General features: G+C 37.0%; 1 protein-coding gene across 5 annotated transcripts in view; it reads left to right on the forward strand.

Annotated features, from left to right (window-relative positions):
- Positions 1–9,963, forward strand: part of SLC1A3 (solute carrier family 1 member 3) — a 76,888-nt gene extending 66,925 nt beyond the window's left edge. For 3 of the 5 annotated variants that reach the window (XM_086630030.1, XM_086630026.1, XM_086630028.1), the window contains 5 exons: positions 2,074–2,369; positions 4,042–4,275; positions 6,920–7,114; positions 8,356–8,490; positions 9,759–9,963. In XM_086630030.1, coding sequence (XP_086486156.1) covers positions 2,074–2,369; positions 4,042–4,275; positions 6,920–7,114; positions 8,356–8,490; positions 9,759–9,963 — 1,065 coding nt within the window. The remainder of the gene's footprint in view (positions 1–2,073; positions 2,370–4,041; positions 4,276–6,919; positions 7,115–8,355; positions 8,491–9,758) is intronic. The other 2 variants (XM_086630027.1, XM_086630029.1) reach the window with 2 other exon arrangements.
- The last annotated feature ends 675 nt before the right edge of the window (positions 9,964–10,638 follow it).

Here is a 10,638-nt window from a genome sequence, read left to right on the forward strand (position 1 = left end):
CCAATCAGCCAAGCAGCAGACATCTATCACTGTCTAACAGCCATATCGTGTGTTGCTTTTGACCTAGTCAAATAGGTTGGAATGAGAAAAGGACCTGAGGGTAATGGAGGAGAATCAAGACAAAGTCAGTTACGACGTGTCTAGGAAAAGTAGGAAATGAATAGGAAATCTGGTAGGAAATTGGGCTTTAATTCCAGTACTTATCAAGCAGCTTGCTTTTTTGTGTTTGTCTAATCTATATGCCCACAAGTCCAGCATAATTACACCCTTCAGATATTTGCATTACCAGATTTTTATCTAAGATTTTTTTCTACTGAAAAACAGTAACATAAATATACATATAATACAATTACCATACCTGTACACATTTGAAAAGTAAAAAAAAACCCACACCAAACAAAACAAAACAAAAAAGGAGAATTAGAAATGTTTGATGTACAGTGTTAGGCAGTACTTTAACATTCCTGTCAGGACTGAATTAAAAACCCTTTAGTGAGAACTTCTAGAAAATTTCTATTTCCACTCTGATGCCACTCTGTCACTTAAAGAGGTAATCCCATCCCTCCTTCCCTGGCTGTGTAGTTCCAGTCTCCATGTTTTGCCCTCTCTGGCATTCATCAGTCACTGAGCTTATTTACCTCCATAGCCTTTATCCAAAAATGGCTACTTTTTGTCCCAGTAATTTTTCTGCCAATCTAAAAAGTAGAATTGGATCACTGAGAGATCAAACTAGTACTGACACGGAGGAGAAATTATCACAGGTTGGATGTGAGTGGGTGAGGGAGTGGAACTGGGCTTTTCCGTGTCAGCCAACTGTTCGAACAGCTCAGCTGTCTCCTCTAACTACAGTCCAAATCTTAAAATGTTTTAGCAAATTTAATTTAAAACTCAAGAATATGTGACCGCCATGGAGATTTATTCTGCTGCATCTTATTCAGAAACTTTCCATAAGTCTCCTGTAAGCAATTTTAATTTGAAATTCTGAAAGATTTAAAGTCTTCAGGACGATACAGCAAGTATGTAGGAGTGCATCAAAACTATTCAGGTGTGGAAAATAACAGAAAATTAGCTCATTGTTGAGAGATGCTGGTATTCAAGTTTCCCATCTGAGTCATAAGTACTCACTCAAATACTTCTGGAGTGTGCAACAGTCTCCGGATATTACTAATAAAAGAGCTCCTGGACTTAATATTTGTCTTTTGTTGGCAGGCCCAAAGGAATAAACATCTAAAGTTACTCAATAACCTTGACACTAGCATCCCATTGCTTTAATAGGGTATTTAGCAACCTGAGATATATCAGAAACATTTTGCTAGTAATATTTAGCATTCTTTGTGTTCAACAGAATTTAATCAGGACAGGGCTGAAGTGTTTTTTGAGCCCAGACAGAAATATTTAGGATGCACATTTCTCTTTGGAAAAGCATTACGTGCTGAAAGGCTGGTTTTTGAAGCAGACGTTTAGGACCATATTAAGATTTTGAAATTGATTTGCCAATTCCATAATGAAATCATATCTTATTTAAGAAAAGTGTTGGTTTGTTACTGCAAAGCATAGAAAACTAAGGGCTTTGTAATAGCAAAGGAAAAAGCAGGTGTGTCATATTTAAGTTACTTTCAGTTTGATTTTTTATAATTCAAGAAGATGAAAAAGCAAGGAAACTCCAGAGCACATGATAATATTTTCACTAGCCAAAAAAAAACAACCCTATTTATTTAACAGTTGGAAATACATTGTAGGGAAAAATAGCAATGTATAAAAATTCAAACTAAGAGTCAATGGTTTTGTTACAAAACTCATGAGCATGACAAATCCGTGTCTTTCATTTTGACATATTTATGAGAAAATTAATTCTGGAAGCTGAAGGTGAAGATTTAGCTTCAGCTTGAAGTGAATATGGAATTTTGTTTCTTTCAGGAAGCCAGGTTTTCATCAGAGTACATTTTACCAAGAAATATCACACAAAGAATTCAAATGTCCTACAATAATAATTGATAATCTAAAGTGTGATTTTTACCTTTGTTTGCTATAATTCACAGCATTCTTATCTTTCTTTTATTCTTGTGTTAACAGTTCAAAACTAACTACGAAAAGAGAATGTTTAAAGTAGTTATTCCATCCAATGACACATCCACAGTGGCTTCAATAATAAGCAATGTGTCAGAAGCAATGGAAACCCTCAGCCGAATGAGAGAGGAAATAGTTCCTGTCCCAGGTTCTGTAAACGGAGTGAATGCCCTTGGCTTGGTGGTTTTCTCAATAAGCTTTGGCCTGGTGATTGGAAGCATGAAGGAGCAAGGCCAGGCATTAAAAGACTTCTTCGATAGCCTTAACGAGGCTATCATGAGATTGGTAGCTCTAATCATGTGGTAAGTGCCTCTTTGATAAATTCCTTTATGAGTTGCTAACATTTTTTCATCACAGTCAGGCACTGGATAGCAAGAGACTGTTTGGCAGGAGGTCAGACAGTAAGATCTTAAATGTCTTGTAGCTTTTTTCATAAATGAACTCAAGAACAGTGATTCTCTATGTCAATGATCTGCCCAAACGTACCTACTCTTTCAGTGTGTTTAGCTTTTGACATGAGAAAAATCAGGGTCTATGACAGAACTTGCTAAGCTTGTACAGAGCCATTCTGTGTCTTCATAAAAACAGCAATCACAACAGTACGTTATCAGTTTCCTTATATCCTAATCTAACTTCACTCAAGGAAACCGACGAACCTCTCCCATAATCTTATTTCTACACAGCAAGACTTTGTTATCACCAGTTTCCAACACAACTGGTTCCTGCAGTTGTGTAGTGTATATGTCCTTGCTTTGTAGCTGCACTGCTTACACATAGACGCAATTTTCCTAGTTTCTTTATTGTATTCAATAGGTAAATAAAACCAATATCTTTTCCCTCAAACATTAGATATGAAGCCTTTTCAACAATGGAGATTTGTTATTTGTCAGGTAGATGGTTAATTATGAGAATAAATTATGTCTTGTTGCCTTCTTTACTATAGAAAACAAACAAATAAACATAAACAAACAAATCAACTCCAAAAACCTACCCAAGAGCACATATGCATATGTTGCAGTACTAGATACAAAACTGAAAATAAGTGTATTTTTTCCAGAAATTAAATTCTATTCTGCCAGGAAACATCTATACAAAGCAAAAATCTTTTCTCCTCCTTTACAAGCACACTTCACATGATAAAAAGTGGATAAGAATTATTACTTCTGATAAATTTCTACATGTATTTGATGGCTTAAAGTGCAATTGAGATATGCTGGATAAATTTTGTTCTATGGTAACTTAGTGTAAAAAGACAAGTGGACATTCACAGAAATAAGGCTGTACTAAAAGTCAAGCTGCAGCAGAAGCATGTTAAAGAGTTTTATGCTCAGCACTAGCTTCTTCTTCATCTGTAGCTGTGCTTGCCAATATGAAAAAGGAGATAATTCCACATTTGTTGCTGCCCCATAGTGCAGCTAACCTCTATCATGCAGAAGGCTTCATGCTAAAGTATTTATCCAGTGCTCCACTGGATAAAATGGGGCATGGCCAAAAGCAGCTTGAAACCATCAGGAGTTACCAGCATTCTGTGTGAGTTCCTTCCCCAACAACATGGGAAACAACACTGGCAAGATAATAGAACTGGGAACGTGGCATAGTCTATAACTACATCCGTTAAGCCTTCATTCATACAGACAGAATTACAACAGAATGGGCTAAATTAGCTTTAAATGACACTCAAATTCCAAAGGGAGCTCATCTCCCTACATGTCTGAAACGCATGCTATACATCTTGAAATCCTTACTAGATCCTGAATCCAATGGAGCCTATTGGAAACACTCACTGCTGCGGTTTAATCCAGGTTGAACTGTTAAGAGTTAAAGAGTTAAACTCTGTGACTGCTTCTGAATCATTGCAATCATCCTAACAGCGAAATCCTACATTCATGCATGCATATAAACACAAAAGGTATGGATGGGGAAGTGAATTTCTACTTTGTTCAATACAATACTCATTTCATTTCTTATTTGCAGGTATGCTCCACTTGGAATCCTCTTCTTGATTGCTGGAAAAATTGTTGAGATGGAAGATATGGGAGTGATCGGTGGTCAGCTTGCCATGTATACTGTAACAGTTATCATCGGTTTGCTAATTCATGCTGTCATTGTCCTACCTCTTCTCTACTTCCTGATCACTCGTAAGAACCCTTGGGTATTTATTGCAGGCTTAATCCAGGCATTAGTCACAGCTTTGGGAACGTCTTCCAGGTATAATACAATATTTTAAGGTCATATTGTTTTTATAACATTACTGGTTTGAGAATCAGTTTTCCCTAATGTAATTGGTTAACTGTATTTAAGTAGACACTTGGGCACTTTATTTCAGTTCCACTGCTCTCCTATAGAGGTAATTGCTATCATTAAATTGACTTGAACTCTATTTTCTGTAAGAACCCCTGAACAGAGAAGAAATTAGTCTGTTTGGTGATGCAGACTGTATGGCCAGAACTCTTGTGACTTCGGTTAGACTTGGTGTTTGGTATTAAGTAGTTTGTAACAGCTTGCTGGTAAAGGATGCAGATGGCAAAGGATGTGTATGGCAAAACGGACCAGCAAACAGGAAAGTTCGGAGGGGACTCTGAGCCAACTTGAGAGCCTTTTTTGGGCTCTGACGCTCTGTGCTCAAAATACTGACAGCCAATGATGGATATATAACCTGCAACAGAAATGCCACTTTTGCTCTTTGTTGATGAAGTCATAGGTATGTTATATGAAGAAAAAAACTCTGTCTGCATTTGTGATGAAAGGAAACATTATTGTAATTAAATATACATTTCTATACCATATGACCTTTCATAAAACACCTTTCATTTTAATTGATTTTAGAAGTGTCTCCTAAAGACAGATGTTTTAAGTCAGACATTCTGTATTACCAAATTTAAGTCCCTAGTGTTTGGGATTATTTTGAAGACCTGGATGAAAAGCTATCATGACCATTAATGGAGAAGCTGATTAAGTTTTGTATTACTAAAAAAGCTCTTGAGGACTTAAAATAATTATGACAGTATACTATTGAGTAAAGAGAGACACAATTACTAATCTCACATTTGACATTTTTATGTGAATCATTGTAAATTTGTGGAATGCCTAAAAAGGAATTTGATTAATAATGATTTTTAAGAGAAGATAATAAAACTAATGCCAGTTATCATAGTTTAAGAGAAAATAAAACGACACTACAACTTTGGTGGGTAACAGTAACAGTGTTAAGGGGATATGTTTCAGCTTCTAGAAAACATTCCACTTGGTGCTGCTCAAGATTCTGAGTAAGAACCTAAATCGATGCAAGAGAGCATACTATACTGTGAGTGGACATGAAAGTTGTTTAAAAGTCTAATGTAAGTTGACTGTCATCAAAGAGATTTTCTAGCAGTCTTCCACAGCTCTTCTTTACTTTACATTCTATCAGGATTTTATTTTGTCAATATTGATAAAGTTTTCAAAGATATGAAAGTCTGTTAAGTATTTAGCAATGAAGAGGTCTCTGAGACAGAGTAACCTGAATTGCTGGGTCTTCAAAAATCTCTTTACTTTGGTGTGATGAGAGGTAGGAACACATCTTTAAGAATAAAGAGCCCAGGCAGCTCTTAGAAAATGGCCACCTTTTCCTTCCTTCTGAGGCAGTGTCTCTCAAAAGGAGCTGGGCATCATGTGGGCTGAATGGGTGCTCCTGTAGCAAATGAAGCCAGAATGTTCAATTGGGTTGTTTTTTTAAATGAAGTTATCATTTATATCATATTTGGGTGTAGCAGCAGGGGAACAAGTTTAAGCCGTGTACTGGGCCTGGCTGAGGCAGAGTTAATTTCCTTCATAGCGGCTTGTATGGTCCCATGTTTTAGATTTGTGACCAAAAAACCACTGACCACGTGCTGATGTTCTGGCTACTGCTGAACAGTATTTGCACAGCATTAGGTCCTTCTCTGTTTCTCACTCTGCCCCTGCAGTGAGTATATTGAGAGGTGCAGAATAGGTTAGGAAGGCACACAACGGGGCAGATGATCTGAACTAACCGAAGAGATATTCCATGTCATATAACATCATGCTCAGCAATAAAAAGGGAAAAGAGAGGATTCTGGGGAGGCTAGCCATCTTTTACTCGGAAACTGGCTGGGCTTTGGTCAGCCTGTGGGAAACGGTCAGTGATTGCCTTTACATCGCTTGCTATGTTTTGTTTTGTTTTCTCTCTCTTCTTCCACTTCACTTAAACTCTTTTTTTTTTTTACTCTCAACCCCTACATTTTCTTCCTTTTACTGTTCTTCTCCTCTTTGCCTGTCCCACTCAGATTGTGGGGCCAAGTAAGTGAGTGGCTGTGTGGTGCTTAACTGCCTGCTGGTGTTACCTCACAAGTGATAAAGTAGTGTAATCATCCATCAAAATGCCCTTTCCAGGGAAACCAGCAAATAAATAAGAGAAAATACGCTGTTTACTAAGGCTTGAATAGCTCAATTTGTATATCTTTAGAAAAGCAACGAGTAGAGAAGATTCAGTCATAACTCCGTGATATAAAAAAACGAGAAGTGAGAATTTTTAAATGGATTCTTCTGCCTAGCAGCTTCTGCCTAGCAGAAGAATCTCGTGACATATACAGAAGTTAAAAATATTCAGACTAGGGATTACAGAGAGAGTGACAGTAATTAAGCATTGGAAACACTTTTCAAGAGCATTAGGAGAACCTCCGTCATTAGAACCGTTTAAATTCAGCTTCGTATTTAAAAAAAAAAATATTCTGGCAGATCACATAAAAATTAAGACAGAACAATCTCTCTTGTCATAACAACTTGTGACACTCTCTTCATTCCCTCTTTTTAGAATTTATATAATATATTACCTTATTTTTTTTGTTTGTTTCAGTTCTGCAACACTACCTGTTACATTTAAGTGTCTAGAAGAAATAAATGGAGTGGACAAACGAGTTACAAGATTTGTACTCCCAGTTGGTGCTACAATTAATATGGACGGAACTGCTTTATACGAGGCTTTGGCTGCAATTTTCATTGCACAGGTTAACAACTTTGATCTGAACTTTGGGCAGATTATCACAATCAGGTACAGAAGCCTTTATTACCTACATCTAATAAAAGCACCTTTGTGATGACTCCTTCTAGCTGTTATATGTGGGATAAAAAAAAAAGCATCTAGAGCTAAAAAAAAAGAATGGCTACAGTAGCTGAATAACTGTAATGATTTACATGTTCTGCACAGAAGAAACCCACCAACACATATTCTCCATTAGGTGAACCTTTAAAAAACTGTAAGATGACACACCTATTACTGCGCTTAGCAGAGTCAAAAGAAGTTTTTAATGACTTTAAAATTTTCTTTCTTAAGAGCTCATGCAGCTGTTGGGACCTACACTTACAATCAGTAGCTGGTAGTTGATAATGTGTGTACAAAGCAGTAGCATAAAAGCATCACAGTGCTAATGCTAGGAGGGGTAGTGTTTTCCTAATCCTGATGGTGTCAGGATACAAGTAGAGCAAGGAGCAGTAATATTTTTATTACACCAGCTCATAGAGGTGAAGAAGATAAGTATGTTTTCAACATAAGAACAGAAGTTCTTAATATAAGTTCGTAACATAACATAAGACACAAGTCTTCACATTTGAAATACAACAGCAAACAATCCACTACGTAGCACTCAATGATAACTGATCTGCATTAAGTGAATTATGTTACTCAAACAGTTTAATGACTAGGAAATGTCAGCAAGGGGAGAGAGGGAGGCTGTAGGACAGAGACACACGTATTTATCAATCAATTCAGATATGGTGAACAGGGAATGTAGAAGATTTTCAAGCAGAAGTGTTTCTCCATAAAAACCACCAGCTTAATCCAATATTCATCAACAGAAGACAAAACTCTGCCTTCACACTCTGAGGCAATAGTTGTGCATTCATTAGAACTAGAGGTGCTACCTGACAAATCACCTGACAAAATTCTTCCTAAACTAGGTGTGAAAAAGCTTATTTCTATCAAGTTACTAAACTGTATGATTCAGGGTTTCTGGTGGCTTTCTGTTTTCTGATGGCAGAATGCCAACTACTTGACAGATACTTCAGCTAGCATGAAGTTATAGTGAGATGATAGAGAATAAAATTTCTTGCATTGGATCTGCCACGACAAAATTACCTACCTCCTCAGCTTTTCTTTAAAGATGTTTGAGTTTGTGGAGTGAGTTTGTTCAACGTGTAAGGGCGTCTGACTATAATATTTTTGTCTGGCCCTTGGCATCTAGTAGATGATTTACCACCTAATAAATTAATTGCTCTTCTCATCTCTTTGCACAGCATCACAGCTACAGCTGCCAGTATTGGGGCTGCAGGCATTCCTCAAGCTGGACTAGTCACCATGGTCATTGTGCTTACATCAGTAGGTTTGCCTACAGATGATATCACTCTTATCATTGCAGTGGACTGGTTCTTGTAAGTATTTTTATGGAGTCACTAAGGACTTAGCTCATATTTAGAAGTGTAATAGGCAGGGACATTCTGGCAATACTGCAATCAGTGGTGTACTTCTTTTGCTGTGGAAGGCAGTTGGAAAGAAGTGTTAAAAAGAATTACAATTTCTTGTGATTAACATATTTTCTTAGAGCAGATGGTGAGGGGTGTTACTTAATGATGGTTCCTCTTGCATGTAAAAAGGTTTCTTAGAGATCTGGATCCTTAGAGTACTAAGAAAACTTCTGGACACGCTGCAATTAAATTAGCAAAGAGTTGCTATAGTCTTTTATTTTTATGTGGGATGGCAGTGAAAACCTCTCCATCAATCAGGCTCAGAGTTGGTTCAGATTCAACCTAGTTCATTGCAGCCCCGCTGACTATCTAGTTTAGGGAAGGTTCATATGTCTACCCCATGGACACAGAAATGAATAACAGTTGTGTAACTCTCTTATCCAGCCACCACAATGCATTGACCCTCAGTTTTTCCATTCCTCTGCCTGTAGAAGACTACCTGACACCTGTAGGTATATGGGGAAATTCCTTAGGTTCAGGAACTAAATAAAAGGCAGAAGGTTTACTCGGACCTCTATTTCATCTAACCCCTGTTAGTTATAGTTTCCAGAGGCTTTTACCCTTCAGTCTTCTCAAGTGACCCCTGCAAGTCGCCCACGTTGTTATCAGAACATAATGTCTTCTAATGATAATCTAACCACATGCTCATAGCCTTATGTAGGTGGACTCTTATCGAGTAACAGTGCCAGTCACTCCTTGGCAAGCTGCCTCCTACACCTTCTGGGCAGAGCCTTCTAAAAGGGCTGAATTGTTGTAGCTTAATTTGAATTATTTCAGCAGAATTCCACCCTGAATTATTGACCATAGTTTATGGTCAGGAGGGAAATGACCCTAACAAGGTAGATTCTGATTGACTTATATGTTCAGAGGATATAAAGCTGAATGACCAGAGTACAGAAATGCCTTTGAGAAACATCTGCCATATGGGCCCTTTGTTTTCCTCATCACATAGCTGGTTCTTGCTGTGAAGTTGCTGAGTAATAACATATTTCATGACTCCAAATCGTAGTATATTTATTGATTTCTGTAGAACTAATAATGACATTAACAGTTCAAATAAATGAATATACATAAAATCACTGAATCATCTGGTAGCTATTTAAAGGCCATTTTAACAGCTAGCCTGCATGTTTCCCTGAGTGTGAAATCAAGGCTAACTTACCATTTCTCCTTAGGGATCGTCTCCGTACCACTACCAATGTCTTAGGGGACTCTATTGGAGCCGGGATTGTTGAACATTTGTCACGGCATGAGCTGAAGAACAGGGATGCCGAAATGGGTAATTCTGTGATAGAGGAGAACGAAATGAAGAAACCATATCAACTGATCTCACAAGAAAATGAGAGTGAGAAACCATTGGATAGCGAAACCAAGATGTAGGGTAAAGAAAGCATGACTCCTACACTACTAGTGTGGAAAACACACACTTTTTCCAGCAATTTGTATCTTGCATTCACCAAGTTCACTTATTCCTTGTTTTCTCCCTTCATGCTAGCACTGGAAAGAATTAATGAAAATATATTCCAAATTAGCAGTGATGGCAGTGTATGTTGGCTTCCCGCTTAAAAAAAAAAATTAACAAGCAACAACACTGGTCCTGCTAGATATGTGCTAACTGAGGATAAAAAAGAGAAATGGTAAATTAAATAAAAACAAAAATCAGTGTATATGTTACTCAGTCCTGCGAACCTATTCTTTTTTTTTTCATTTATGAACTGGAAAGTAAAAACAGATAACAGAGCCTGGAAATGGTTTTATTTTTTTAAATATCTACTGCAAAATTCCTAACATCTATAAACACACAATCAGTACTTCTAGCTTGATAATTGCATCCAGCTAAGTAAATTAACAGGATTTTTGCTTTTATATCTGATTTTTTTTTTCTCTACTGTTATATTGTTGTTAAATAATAGCAGGACAATAAAAAGAAGGATCTTAATTCAAAGGATAAAAAGGGGAAAGATACATAAATAAAGGAAAATAATACCCAAAATCAGCACTTTTATCAGCTGAGTTGAAATGTTTCTGAGAAAGTTATTTTATTTAAACATAACT

The sequence above is a fragment of the Tauraco erythrolophus genome, chromosome Z (genome assembly GCF_009769465.1).
Source record: "Tauraco erythrolophus isolate bTauEry1 chromosome Z, bTauEry1.pri, whole genome shotgun sequence".
Classification (NCBI taxonomy): Eukaryota; Metazoa; Chordata; class Aves; order Musophagiformes; family Musophagidae; genus Tauraco; species Tauraco erythrolophus.